The sequence below is a fragment of the Anomaloglossus baeobatrachus genome, chromosome 7 (assembly GCF_048569485.1).
Source record: "Anomaloglossus baeobatrachus isolate aAnoBae1 chromosome 7, aAnoBae1.hap1, whole genome shotgun sequence".
NCBI classification, from domain to species: Eukaryota; Metazoa; Chordata; class Amphibia; order Anura; family Aromobatidae; genus Anomaloglossus; species Anomaloglossus baeobatrachus.
In genome coordinates this window covers 281,749,219-281,764,232 of record NC_134359.1, presented here as the reverse complement: position 1 = coordinate 281,764,232, position 15,014 = coordinate 281,749,219, and the positions used below count along the sequence as shown (strand labels likewise).

The 15,014-nt window shown below is 50.8% G+C and overlaps 1 protein-coding gene across 2 annotated transcripts in view; it reads right to left on the bottom strand.

The window, feature by feature from the left end:
* Positions 1-2,785: 2,785 nt before the first annotated feature.
* JPT2 (Jupiter microtubule associated homolog 2) overlaps positions 2,786-15,014 on the bottom strand; it is a 38,103-nt gene continuing 25,874 nt past the window's right edge. For both annotated transcript variants that reach the window (XM_075318263.1, XM_075318264.1), the window contains exons 3-5: positions 12,212-12,354; positions 12,024-12,069; positions 2,786-6,957 (exon numbers count right to left, since the gene is read on the bottom strand). In XM_075318263.1, the coding sequence (XP_075174378.1) occupies positions 6,770-6,957; positions 12,024-12,069; positions 12,212-12,354 (377 nt within the window). In that variant the 3' untranslated portion in view covers positions 2,786-6,769. The remainder of the gene's footprint in view (positions 6,958-12,023; positions 12,070-12,211; positions 12,355-15,014) is intronic.

Here is a 15,014-nt window from a genome sequence, read left to right as displayed (position 1 = left end):
CTCCTCTGTTGGGGCTTGTTTTGTCTGTGTTGCGGTAAGGAAGAGTCCTTACCCTTGGAGTGTTTGATGATTTCATCCAAACGCTCTCCAAACAATCGGTCACGAGAAAAAGGCAAATTGGTTAAGCACTTCTTGGAATGAGAATCTGCTTTCCAATGTCTCAACCACAGAGCCCTACGCAAAACAACTGAGTTGGCTGACGCCACTGCCGTGCGGCTTGTAGCGTCAAGAACAGCATTAATCGCGTACGACGCGAATGCCGCCATTTGCGAGGTCAATGGTGCTACCTGCGGGGCAAATGCACGTGTGACAGAGTCGACTCGCGCAAGCCCGGCCGTGATAGCTTGGAGTGCCCATACGGCCGCAAAAGAAGGCGCTAATGACGCTCCAATCGCTTCATAGATGGATTTCAGCCAGAGCTCCATCTGCCTGTCAGTGGCATCTTTAAGTGCCGCTCCATCTTCAACAGCAACCAAGGATCTGGCTGCAAGCCTGGAAATTGGAGGATCCACTTTTGGACACTGGGTCCAACCCTTGACCACTTCAGAGGGAAAAGGGTAGCGTGTATCTTTAAGTCGTTTAGGAAAACGCCTTTCAGGATAAGCGTGGGGTTTCTGGATTGCGTCTCTGAAGTCAGCGTGGTCCAGAAAAGTGCTTAATGTACGCTTAGGGTATCTGAAATGGATTCTCTCGTGCTGCGAAGCTGACTCCTCTACAGGAGGAGCTGGTGGGGAAATATTCAACATCTTATTGATGTTAAATATAAGATCATTAACTATTGCGTCACCATCTGGTGTATCTAGATTGAGAGCGGTCCCAGGATCAGAATCCTGATCAGTTAAGTCCGCCTCATCACCCATAGATTCATCCCGCTGGGATCCAGACCATTGAGATGAATGTGAAGGCCCGTCATAACGAGCCCGCTTAGGCTGCCCGGGGCCATCGTCCGAGTCAGAGTCTTCACCCTGAGGTGTAGATGCCCGTCCCGGAGCTAGGAGCTGAGGGGGACCAGGGGGCAATACATGCACAGTGTCCGTGGTCTGAAGTACAGGCCTAGCTCGCAATGTGTCAAGAATTTGTGACATAGTGAGAGACATTCTGTCAGCAAAAGCTGCAAACTCAGTCCCTGTCACCTGGACAGCATTCACAGGTGGTACACCCTGGGACACGTCCAGCAGAGGTCCCGACTGTGCAAGTGCCGCAGGGGCCGAGCACTGCACACAATGGGGGTCCGTGGAGCCTGCCGGTAGAAAAGTCCCACATGCGGTGCAGGAAGCATACAATGTCTGTGCCTTGGCACCCTTGCGTTTTACGGGCGACATGCTGCTGGCTCTCTGCATGTGAGAGAGTCTATAGCCAAAGGGCGACCAGCGCTATGTAATACCAAGTATTTGTAGCAACAAAATACTAAGAATACTACGAGCACAAGAGGGGGTGAGCCCTGAGGGCTGCTTACCGCCCGCTGAACAGCGGGTAAGAGGCTGCTGAATGCCTTGTCTGGGTCTCCCCGGCTCCCCTCTGCAGCTCAGCGTGTCTGTAAGAATGGCTGCCGGCTACTGTGGAGAGGGGCGGTCCGTGGGAGTTCCCAAACAAAAGTGCGGGAACAGTGTCCCCTCTGTGCTGACTGTGAGGGCTGGAGTATGTAAAAACGACTCCAGCCCTCAGCGCTGATGCCCTGGCCAGCGTCCCGCCCCTCTCCTGACTGGCAGGTCTGTGGGCGGGAACGAACGCAAGCAGGCCGCAAAAGCCGGGGACTCGAGTTATCAGCGCGGCCGCCGTAAAAGCGCGGGCCGCGCTGAAGTCCCCGGCGCACCGCAAGTGCCAGCCGCGCCGCTGTTCGAGCGGCCGGCGCGACCGAGTTCTGGACGTGGGCAGCGTCCCGCCCCTCTCCTGACTGGCAGGTGTGGGGGCGGGAACGAAAGGAAGTAGGCCGCAAAAGCCGGGGACTGTAGTTATCAGCGCGGCCGCCGTAAAAGCGCAGGCCGCGCTGAAGTCCCCGGCGCACTACAAGTGCCAGCCGCGCCGCAGTCCCAGCGGCCGGCGCGTCCTATTCCCATAAATGTGCCTGCTTCAGCAAAGCTGAATGAGGCCATGGCACAGGCGCCGCAGCGCTGATGTCCCCCGGCGCACTACAACACCCAGCATGCTGCGGTGTGAGCGCCAGATACACGGGGACACAGAGTACCTTGAGGATGCAGGGCCATGTCCCTGATGTACTCCGCTCCATCCAGCATCTTCTCCAGGGGCTGTAGATGGAGCACGGTCTCTGTGCCTGGAGACCGGTAAATCCCACTTCACCCAGAGCCCTGTAAAAAGGGATGGGGAAGGAATCAGCATGTGGGCTCCTGCCGCCGTACCCGCAATGGGTACCTCAACCTTACAAACACCTCCGACATAAGTGGGGTGAGAAGGGAGCATGCTGGGGACACTATATGTGTCCTCTTTTCTTCCATCCGACATAGTCAGCAGCTGCTGCTGACTAAAAACAATGGAGCTATGCGTGCGTGTCTGACCTCCTTGCGCACAAAGCTAAAACTGAGGAATCTGTACTCCTACGGGAGGGTGTATAGCCAGAAGGGGAGGGGCCTTACACTTTTAAGTGTAGTTCTTTGTGCGGCCTCCAGAGGCAGTAGCTATACACCACTGTCTGGGTCTCCCAATTAGGAGCGAAAAAGAAAATTTTATAACTAATGTATCAATTTTGTAAATAAAGTTTCTAAAACCCATTATATAAAACTCTGTTGTGGGTTATAGAGGAACGAGGACACAAACACATGAGCCAAAGTCATTAACAAAATACACTGTTTATTAAGAGGTGCATTATAACCGTATAAATGGCATCAATCTGATAAATGCAAGAGATGAAGCCTGCCGCAGCCAAAACCGGAACATCAGCAGCAGGACCTGTACATTCAGGATAGAAGAAAACAGGACTAAGAGGACATTCCCCCGAGGGTCCAAGGCCCCCGATATGTGTACCAGCTGAAGATGCTGCTTCTTAGTAATGTCACAGGGGGGCAGTAGTCATTTTTTGGATCTGTTAACAGGAGGTGTAATAGAGGGTCCAACTGCTTAGGGTGTAAATAGGCAGAAGATGGGACATGTCATCGGTTACAGCTCATGGAGGGGCAGGGGAGGACACTTAACCAGCTCCCCACAAGTAAGACAAAGTAGAGGTACTACCCAGTCACACCCCACACAACCATTGTGGCATCAGCGTTGATGGTCCAAAGGGGTCAAACATAAAAAAAGAAAATGCATTTGTCTTAAAATATAGTGCCTGGTATTACTCAGATGAGCTGCATTCGTTACAAGAACAGGCTTGTCCCATAAGTTGGTGCGGTGGGTTTTTTTTTTGGGGGGGGGCAGTTGCAGTAAAGTGCACACTGCAGTGACATGACCGCTCCACTCAGATCACAGTAAGTGCTTGCTATGCACTTGCCACAGTATAGGAGACAGGGTCAGAAACCAACTCATAATTTTAAATGTTTCTTCCCAACCAGGGGGGTGGGGGAGAGTGATGCAACCAGTCTAATTCCAGGATAGTTAAACCAATAAGCGCAATATTGACCAAAGCGAAATTTATACCAAACTTTTTCACATTAGTTCATTTGACGTCCAATGATGATAACATTTGGACTCTTCTTGCATCCTACTGCCATTTTTTATTTAGGTGATATTTTAAAATGTTAACGCTATGATCAATTAAAGAAAAAAAGCAGACCTTTTCTCTTTTTATGCAGTTTATCAAAAGTTGTTAGCTTTTTTTTTTTATTCCCAGTTAGCCTGTAGACCAGGGTCTTTGGATATGTATGGGATTGCATCTCAGCCAATGCCACAATACCAGTCACAGCCTGTGTACAAGGGTGGCGCTGTTTCTGGAAAACTAAGCCTTTTTTGTTCTTACGCGAAGAATTTTTAAAGGGAGTTAAGGTATATTTAACCAATACATGACCCCTCCGCACTTAGGACTTTTTTTTTTTTTTTAATAAGAGCACAGATGTTCAAGTGGATGTCACCTCACACTTTGCTATAGCTGGAGGAACCAGACATATTACATGATGACGGCGCCTGCTATAGTCCGTATTATATAGGGTTGGCCCAGTTTACACAGTATTCTTTTTGGATCAATTTCCAGTTCTGGAACTATTGAAATGCAGACACCGCTGCTGCATTGTTCATAAAAAAAAAAAAAAACATAGGTGTGAACTGGGCTTTATATATTTTTTCACCCTTTGCAATTGTTTGAGTTTACACAGAACTGCGCCCCCTGCTGTCAACAAGAATGAACTGGAGACAACACTTATTTCTAGTTCAGGGTGACATAGGGATGCAACTATTGCTAGAGAATACTTGTATCACGTGAAAATTCATGAACCTTCCGTGAAGGACCAACTGATGAAACAGGGTGGCTGCTTCTGCAACAATTATAGCCCAAAAGATGGCTGACTGCCTGCACCATGGACATTTAAAGCAATTGTCCCCTTTCAAGAAACTTTTTCCTGCCGACTCAGGATGCTGTGGAATGAAGAAAAAATACAAACTAAACTTGCCCTCCTCTGGGTCCAGCTCTGCCTGTTTGGCTGCAGTGGTGGCATCACAGCGCTGCAGCCAAACACTGGCAGATGTGCTGAACTCTGATTGGCTGCACCTGGAGATACAGCTCTGGACACGAGGAAGAGATCTTAAGTGCCAGCAAGCAAAGATTGTCTGGAAGAGGACAACCCCTTTAAGTTTTGTACACCACTTTATTGTACTCTTCATATGCTGATACAGAGGTGACGTTTCCCTTACTCGCCCTTAAAGGAACACGTCCCCATAGTGCAGGGCGAGAGGTGGCAGTGCCCGCTCATGCCCTAAACCAATACATGTTGCCCAACGTTCCTGTAAAAAATATTGTAGGCAAACTATTGAGTATTTTTTCTGCCAGCACTTGGATGGGGAGGGTGCGAGCGTTTATTATTGAGGAGCCCCTTAAAAAGCTGAGGTGATCAGAAGGCAATAGAGCAGGTAACAGAATCAGCAGGGTATATCCGAGACACAGCGGGTGCCTACACGTATACATGGCAGCAGGTGCCACATCATCATCATCATCATCTCAATGTGAGCACGACAATGAAAAGGCAGTAACAATCTTATATCAATAGCGCAAAAGTGCTTACTAGCAATAATGGAGACATTTTATTTCTCATTGCTTGCACATGCTCCCTCCTTGGTTCTGCTCAGGGCAGCAAATCTATTTTCTTGCCCCTCTAGATGCTGACAATATAGTTCCTTCTTACTTTTCCTGCAGAAGAAGCCTTTATTATACCGCCATACTCCTGTCCTCACAAGCAGAAAGTGATTTCTATTGGCTGCCCTGCGGTGAGCAGAGGATCGCAGTGCAGCGGCCTGAGCATGCATCTCTGCCAACACTCAGGTCGATGCGCTGTACACTTTGCACACCAGGTGGCGCCATACTCTGCAATATATATAATCCAGTCAAGAACTATGACATTTGCTTATAAACTGTTAATTTTATTGATCTATACAATGAATATTTTTAATTGTGCAAAAACCCCTTTAAATATTTAAAAAAAAATCTGTCAATTTAATAGGATGCTCACGATCACCTAATTTCTCTATCCGTACAAGTTGGAGTTCTTTTTTTCTGATAAATCTCCATCCACCCAGGCTGTTAATTGATCCCTGTGCATAAATTACTATAAAATGAATAAAAGACACTGTGCAATATACCTTATCAGAGAACTCTGCTTCTTTCTCCACTTATCAGCCACAACTCCCCATATACTAATCATTAAGTCTCCATCTTCCTTATGTATCACTAGAGTCAGATTCTTGCTGCTTACTGAAGTTTATGGAGAGGGGTGAGAACACGCAGACACACAGGAGCTGTTGCTTTCTAGTAGGTGTTTCACGCCTGTGCTGGATTCACAGCTGCACTGCTCAGTACTGCTGTAAAAGTCTTCCATGCTGCTGGATTCACAGCTGCACTGCGCAGTACTGCTGTAAAAATCCTCCATGCTGCTGGATTCACAGCTGCACTGCTCAGTACTGCTGTAAAAGTCCACATGTTGCTGCTGCTTCTGAAGATGAGCAACAGAGACCGAATAGCAGGAATCCCTCATTCCTGTGTATGGGAGATATAATCGCAGCTATTCTCCAGCCACTAGCTCAGACAAATGAAAATTAGAGGAAGGGGAAACTGGTGATAAATGCAGAACATAGGTCAGATTATGCCTCGAAATAGTGTCTCTCTTCTAAGAAGTCACCTGAAATTACACGATAAAGCCCTGCAACCACTGATCTGCAGAAAGTTCCTATCATATGAATTCTGAAGAAAAAAAATGCTTTGAGCTCCCCCTAGTGGTGGCCACAGATAGACACAATGTACACTTTTCAATCCACTTGTACGTAGGGGATTTGGAGCTTTATCAGAAAAATGAAGCTCAAGATGCTGGGAAGATATTAGCGCTGATCTTGGAGTTTGAAAGTGACAGTCACTTTAAGAACTTTGTTCAAAAGCAGAGAGCCTCAAGAAGCTGAGATACATGGAGCAGTTTTATGTCCTCACCCTGTAGAGCTGCTTTAGCAACCTATGTGCACATCTCCACCTAACAGCAAAAGCAGGTAAAGCAGCCCTACAGGGAGAGGGTCACATCGGGGGAGGGGGGCAGAGAGCTGCCCGCCGTCCTCCTCAGATGATGATTTCCACTTTCTAACGTGCGCTGTGATCCCGGTCACCCTGCTGATTCTGTTACTCTGTAGCTTAATAGAACGTGACACTAGATTTGCCTCCTGGCGGGTTCAGGACTCTGTTGTGACACCGAGGTCGGGGTCCAAGATGAGGTTCGTGAGCTGCGAGAGCGGGGTCCGGCACGGACACTTTTTCTTCTTTGGCAACTGGTATTTTTGCTTCTGGTGCAAGAGCGGGAGGATCGGCTTTCACTGCAGGGACTGGAAGACATAAAAAGCAAAAATGAATGCCGGGGGTTGACAACTTTAAAATTAGGATCTCTAACTTTAAAGCGTACAGACCTGCGTCTGCTGATCCTTACACTTTTGGTAGCAAGCGACAATCATGTCTGCAAAATCTCACTGCACAGGGTTTGATTACAGCGGCCATGATGGACTATATACTTCAGCATGCAAACTTAAAGGGAACCTGTCAACAGAAATTTTGTAATAAACCTAAAAGACTCCCCCTCTGCAGCTCCTGGGCTGCATTCTGGAAAGGTTCCTGTTGCTATTCTGCCCCCTTTATAAACTATTTATTTAGTTCTCAAAGTCTTACTTTTTGTATGCAAATCTTTTTTTTCTGTACACGGGGGTGGGCTCTCTTGCGTTTGTTATTCTGCCTCCTGCCGCTGTACGCCGTCCCCCATCGCTCATTTCCAACTGAGGACACCGCCCAGTGCTCCCGAGGTCTCGCGCATGCGCCGTGCCACTCTCGCGGTACTGTGCACAGTGTGACCACTGTTGACGTGATTGCGCAGCTGTGAGATTATGGGCGGCGCTGTGATTGTCATCAGCAAGTACCCACGCTTTCCCCTCTACCTCCACCGTTCTGCGAAAGTGCTGGCCAGATGAACCCTGTTGATCGGTGGTGTGCTCCGCTCCTCCCATCTATTTCCTGCTCCAGGGAAATATGGGTAAGAGGTGACGTGGGTTCATCTGGCCAGCGCTCGCGCAGAACGGTGGAGCCAGAGGGGAAAGCGCGGGCACGAGACTATGGGTGGGTACTTGCTAATGACAATCACAGCGCCGCCCATAATCTCACGCCTGCGCAATAACGTCACCAGCGGTCACTTTGCACAGTACCCCAAGAGTGGCATGGCGCATGCGCGAGACCTTGGGAGCACTGGGCGGTGTCCTCAGTATGGAAATGAGCGATGGGGGGATGGCGTAAAGCAGCAGGAGGCAGAATAACGGACGCAAGAGAGCCCGCCCCGTGTACAGAAAAAAAAAAGATTTGCATACAAAAAGTAAGACTTTATAAACTATTTATTTAGTTCTCAAAAGGGGGCAGAATAGCAACAGGAACCTTTCCAGAATGCAGCCCAGGAGCTGCAGAGGGGGAATCTTTTAGGTTTATTACAAAATTTCTGCTGACAGGTTCCCTTTAAAAGGATATTTTTCATTAACCCTTAAGTGCAGCCACTCAAATACAAGTGGGGGGAGCATTCCCATTGAGATTCTACAGAGACCACCACTATATCCACAGTGCACTAGTTATGCCCGTCCTTGCCAGGAGCTGCTGTAGTGTTATTCTATATTCAGCCATTGCACACACAGTCTAAAATAGAGCGGATCAGACAGGGAGCAGTCACACTGTGTATATAAATAATGACGCTGCCGCCCATCACTCCCACAGTAAAGCTGGTGTCACACATAACGACGACGACAACGACGTCGCTGCTACGTCACCATTTTCTGTGACGTTGCAGCGACGTCCCGTCGCTGTCGCTGTGTGTGACATCCAGCAACGACCTGGCCCCTGCTGTGAGGTCGCCGCTGAATGTCCAGCTTCATTTTTTGGTCGTCACTCTCCCGCTGTGACACACACATCGCTGTGTGTGACAGCGAGAGAGCGACGAAATGAAGCGAGCAGGAGCCGGCACTGGCAGCTGCGGTAAGCTGTAACCAGCGTAAACATCGGGTAACCAAGGGAAGACCTTTCCCTGGTTACCCGATGTTTACGCTGGTTACCAGCCTCCGCTCTTGCTGCCAGCGCCGGCTCCTGCACTGTGACATGTGGCTGCAGTATGCATCGGGTAATTAACCCGATGCATACTGTAGCAAGGAGAGCAAGGAGCCAGCGCTAAGCAGTGCGCGCGGCTCCCTGCTCTCTGCACTGTGACATGTAGCTGCAGCACACATCGGGTTAATTAACCCGATGTGTGCTGCAGGTGAGCAAGGAGCCAGCGCTAAGCGCGGCTCCCTGCTCTCTGCACATGTAGCACAGCGACCTTATGATCGCTGCTTCTGCTGTGTTTGACAGCTAAGCAGCGATCATAACAGCGACTTACAAGGTCGCTGTTACGTCACCGAAAATGGTGACGTAACAGCGACGTCGTTGTCGCGGTCGTTTAGTGTGACACCAGCTTAAGAGCCGACGTCTTCTGACTAATCATAGACACATACAGAGTTATCTAGAAAATAGTTTTTGTAGAGATAATGATTTATACTTCCCACATAATCAAGTATCATGATTAGATGCTCTTCAGTCACCCTGTAATTGTTCCATTTATACCAGAACGTGCTGTGGCGAGACTACAACTCCCAGCATGACTGCAGAGTAGTGGATTAGACATCAGCAATGACCTTGTACCGGTGTATTAAAGGGGCAGTCCTATCCGAAATATGGAGAAACTTTCCACAGGATATGCCATGAATGTCCAACAAATATGCGTCCAGGGTGAAAAATTAAAAGTTTTTTCAAAATCACAAGTTAGGCTAGTTTTACACTTACGTTGAACGGCATCCGTTGCATTGCGTTGTGTGATGGATGCGTTGCATATAATGGCACAACGGATGCAATGGTTCGTACAAAACAACGGAAAGCTTTTATTTTATTTTTTTTTCTTCTTTACAGTTTTACTGGCAGCAGACTATTGTGAACGATCAGCTGATCACCCGGCGGCCGGGCGGCTCAGCTGAGAGCTCTCAATGGCCGGGCGGCTCAGCTGAGAGCTCTCAATGGCCGGGCGGCTCAGCTGAGAGCTCTCAATGGCCGGGCGGCTCAGCTGAGAGCTCTCAATGGCCGGGCGGCTCAGCTGAGAGCTCTCAATGGCCGGGCGGCTCAGCTGAGAGCTCTCAATGGCCGGGCGGCTCAGCTGAGAGCTCTCAATGGCCGGGCGGCTCAGCTGAGAGCTCTCAATGGCCGGGCGGCTCAGCTGAGAGCTCTCAATGGCCGGGCGGCTCAGCTGAGAGCTCTCAATGGCCGGGCGGCTCAGCTGAGAGCTCTCAATGGCCGGGCGGCTCAGCTGAGAGCTCTCAATGGCCGGGCGGCTCAGCTGAGAGCTCTCAATGGCCGGGCGGCTCAGCTGAGAGCTCTCAATGGCCGGGCGGCTCAGCTGAGAGCTCTCAATGGCCGGGCGGCTCAGCTGAGAGCTCTCAATGGCCGGGCGGCTCAGCTGAGAGCTCTCAATGGCCGGGCGGCTCAGCTGAGAGCTCTCAATGGCCGGGCGGCTCAGCTGAGAGCTCTCAATGGCCGGGCGGCTCAGCTGAGAGCTCTCAATGGCCGGGCGGCTCAGCTGAGAGCTCTCAATGGCCGGGCGGCTCAGCTGAGAGCTCTCAATGGCCGGGCGGCTCAGCTGAGAGCTCTCAATGGCCGGGCGGCTCAGCTGAGAGCTCTCAATGGCCGGGCGGCTCAGCTGAGAGCTCTCAATGGCCGGGCGGCTCAGCTGAGAGCTCTCAATGGCCGGGCGGCTCAGCTGAGAGCTCTCAATGGCCGGGCGGCTCAGCTGAGAGCTCTCAATGGCCGGGCGGCTCAGCTGAGAGCTCTCAATGGCCGGGCGGCTCAGCTGAGAGCTCTCAATGGCCGGGCGGCTCAGCTGAGAGCTCTCAATGGCCGGGCGGCTCAGCTGAGAGCTCTCAATGGCCGGGCGGCTCAGCTGAGAGCTCTCAATGGCCGGGCGGCTCAGCTGAGAGCTCTCAATGGCCGGGCGGCTCAGCTGAGAGCTCTCAATGGCCGGGCGGCTCAGCTGAGAGCTCTCAATGGCCGGGCGGCTCAGCTGAGAGCTCTCAATGGCCGGGCGGCTCAGCTGAGAGCTCTCAATGGCCGGGCGGCTCAGCTGAGAGCTCTCAATGGCCGGGCGGCTCAGCTGAGAGCTCTCAATGGCCGGGCGGCTCAGCTGAGAGCTCTCAATGGCCGGGCGGCTCAGCTGAGAGCTCTCAATGGCCGGGCGGCTCAGCTGAGAGCTCTCAATGGCCGGGCGGCTCAGCTGAGAGCTCTCAATGGCCGGGCGGCTCAGCTGAGCGCTCTCAATGGCCGGGCGGCTCAGCTGAGCGCTCTCAATGGCCGGGCGGCTCAGCTGAGCGCTCTCAATGGCCGGGCGGCTCAGCTGAGCGCTCTCAATGGCCGGGCGCTCAGCTGAGCGCTCTCAATGGCCGGGCGCTCAGCTGAGCGCTCTCAATGGCCGGCGGCCGGGCGCTCAGCTGAGCGCTCTCAATGGCCGGCGGCCGGGCGCTCAGCTGAACGTTCAGCCACCGAGAAACAAAGTTTCTGTGATTTTTTTTTTTTTTTTAAAAAGAGCATGCGCAGTGAAAAATAAAGGTTTCCGCTGCTCAAAAAAACAGTTACATGCTGCGTTCCTTCCGCACGACGTTACGTCGTCCATTGGATGCAACGCTGACACTTGCGTTACAGTGCGTCGTCCATACAAGTCTATGGAGAATAGCGCAGTGCGTTAACAGACTGCGCTATTCTCCATAGTGACGGACTGCCCTGAACACAAGTGTGAAAGTACCCTTAGGCTCTGTGCACACATTGCTTTTTTCATGCTTTTTTTCCTTGCAGATTTTAAATCAATACTGCAAAGAAAAAAACAAAACATCCCAGTAAATTCTATGAGAATCCTGACTGGGTGTACCCACGCTGCTTCTTTTTTCCTTGCTTTTTTTGTTGCTGAAAAAAGAATCCACACATCAGGTTTTTTTTAGCAATTTATCCTGTTTTTTCCCCCAACTGACTTTAATGGAGTCAGTGAAAAAGAAAGGAAAAAATGCATGTGTTATGCCCACGTTGCTTTTTTTGGGGCGTTTTTATGTGCTTTTTTGGAGGTCACTGGAGTCCTAAGGACTGGAGGAGCATAAGGACTATGGTAAATAAAAATTGTTGCATCATTAACCTGCCCAGGTGATTAATACAACCCACGAGCTCAGATCTTCAGTCTGTGTGAGGTATTGCAGCAATTCCAGGACATACCCACGAACAAGAGGGCATCATTCCAAAAAAATGCACGATTAGTCTATGGATGGGGAAGATGGGGATCTACCTGCCGGGTGCTGCGGGTACTTACCGGGTGCGGGGCTCTTTACGGTTTCCTCTTTTAATGAGATGTTATCCTGCAGAATACAAGAGATTTACATAATGTTATCACGTCATCCCATACACATACCTGCCAGATCTGGGCAGAGGACGCCTGCCCCGTATGATGCGTGACCTTGGTATTCGCTATCAGTGGGCATGCAGTAAAGTAGACGATACCTTTGGTTTATTTGGATGCGCTTTGGGGCTCGTCGGCAGCTGCGCTTCAGAAAAAATACCACTGACTTTCCCTCCTGGGGGGTTCTGCCGCGCCGGCGAATGTACGGGTGCCGGGTCCTGGAAGATACCGCTGGTTTTTCCACCTGTGAGATGACAAATTCTGTTCAGAAGGACGTCACCTAATGTCCATGTCCAAAGCCGACCGCACATATGAGATAATTGTTGCCCAATCCAATAGACATGAGCACCAGTATTACCATACATGCTAACTCCCCATTACCATCAGATTACCCGCAGATCCAAATATCCAATGACCAGACCAATCTTAATACGAATGCTCACTTGACCAACAGCTAGTCATTCTGACCCCTCTGTACATATGCATGCTCACTTTAGCTGAGTGTGCATGTTTATAACGAGGAGAGCAGATACCAGAAATCCGACCTGACATCTGCCGTCAGGAGACCACCACACATATTGGATGGTCGGTCGGTGCTGCAGGAATCGGTGCATTTGGCTGATATCCATCTAATGTGTTTTCTCATCTATATTCCCTTTAAATGACAAATAGTGTCCGTGCCGCTTCCCCTGTGACGGCTGACAGCTATCACCCCAGCGCTAACGTTTATTGAAATAAGTGGCCGCCGCATATCTCCTGCAACCAAGAATCTAGGATGTTATCTTTAAGGGAGATTTTGGAGGCCCCCATACATGTTCTACTGAGATGGCAGGTTAATACTCCGAGGTCATGACCTGCAGGAGGTCAGAGTGGGAGTAGTTGTGCCTCACACTCCACAAGCTGCAAATCTAGCGACTCCTTACAGCTCCCGTGATATTTACACATCTGGCGAGTTGCTGGATTTGTTAGCTTTACACCCCAACCCTCCTCCTCCTCACCTGACATGAGGCCAAGATGCAAAAAAAAAAAAAAAGCCTCACAACTTTGCACCATAAGACATGAGCTAGAAGATGCCCTGCACCCGCCAGATGAGTGAGGCCCCCCCGGCACCCGCCGGATGAGTGAGGATCACACCCACCCACCCGCCGGATGAGTGGGCCCACCACACCCCCATATACCCGCCTGATGAGTGGGCTCCCCCCTCCACACGCACCCGCCGGATGAGTGGGTCCCCACCACACGCCCACCCGATGAGTGGGCCCCTCGCCGGAAGAGTGCACCCCCCGTACCCGCCGGAAGAGTGTGTTCCCTCGTACCAGCCGGAAGACTAAACACCCCCCCCCCCCGCCGGAACCCGCCAGATGAATGCCCCCCCCCTGCACCCGCCAGATGAATGCCCCCCCTGCACCCGCCAGATGAATGCCCCCCCCCTGCACCCGCCAGATGAATGCCCCCCCCCCTGCAATCGCCAGATGAATGCCCCCCCCCCTGCACTCGCCAGATGAATGCCCCCCCCCCTGCACTCGCCAGATGAATGCCCCCCCCCCTGCACTCGCCAGATGAATGGCCCCCCCTGCAATCGCCAGATGAATCCCCCCCCTGCAATCGCCAGATGAATGCCCCCCCTGCACTCGCCAGATGAATGCCCCCCACCGCACTCGCCAGATGAATGCCCCCCCCGCACTCGCCAGATGAATGCCCCCCCCCCGCACTCGCCAGATGAATGCCCCCCCCCCCGCACTCGCCAGATGAATGCCCCCCCCTGCATCCCAACACTTTGCCATATTTTTCTAGTGAGTCAGTGGATTGCTCCCACACACAGGGGATTATCCACACTGCACACACATCTGGGCTGACAGCGGAGAAGACGTCTTTCCCAGTCAAGGAGGAGCCTCGGAGTATCTCGGTAGCTGACACAAGACCCAGCTCTGGGTGAAGCCCCCAGTGCCAGCTCAGCACGATCCGCCTGTCTGCTCCCGCCAGGAAACCTCTCACTGTCTGACCCCACATCTCACCTCCTGCTGATTCCTGGGCTGAGCTACCGCATCATGCAAAGAAATATGCACACGATCTGCTTTTCTCTTATGGAATGTTCGCCCTTGTACATCAATGTTTTTGTGGAAATTGGTCCAAAATTCTTTGCCAAGTAATTCCTTAACATATTTGAGGCTCCTTTGTTTCTAATTCAGAGATCCAAAACCACTATACAACAAGAGAGATTAAACCCTGGATCCCTGCAGCCACCACTAGGGGGAGCTCACTATATACAGTATGCATTAATTATAATTACTATGCTCCCCCTAGTGGAGGCTGAAGGTATCCAAAATTTGATCAGTTATATCTGCGGTTTTACGGCGTGTCCCAGCCAGCAGAAGCGGTGTCAGACATATAGGGTAACGGCTTAGCTTCCCTCCTCCGCACAGAACACTTTTATAATAAGGAGAATCGCGTTTCCACAGTCTCAGTATAATGGGTAACAGAAATGCATCTCAAGTTTCCTTACACACCAGACTAGTCCAGTCCTGTCGTCTGCAGACAAAGCTTTCAGTCACTTGTCTTTGTCCTGCCTGCATTCATTTACAGCAGAAGGAGGCAAATAGCCATTATAAGAAGCACCTGGTGAATATAGGTGTGAAACCCAAGATGATCCCTGGAGTTGTCAAGCAGATGATGACAGACGTTTCCAAGATAAATATGGAGGAGTGAGTGTATAGGAAGAATTACCTAGTCCACAAATTACTTATCCTGTACTGATCCTGACTTACACTCCAGAGCTGCACTCACTATTCTGCAGGTGCAGTCACTGTGTACATTTTTCGCTTTATAAGACGCACCTGATTATAAGACGCACCCCCAAATTTGGTGAAGGAAAAGAGAATTTTTTTTTTTAATGTTAAATGGGGT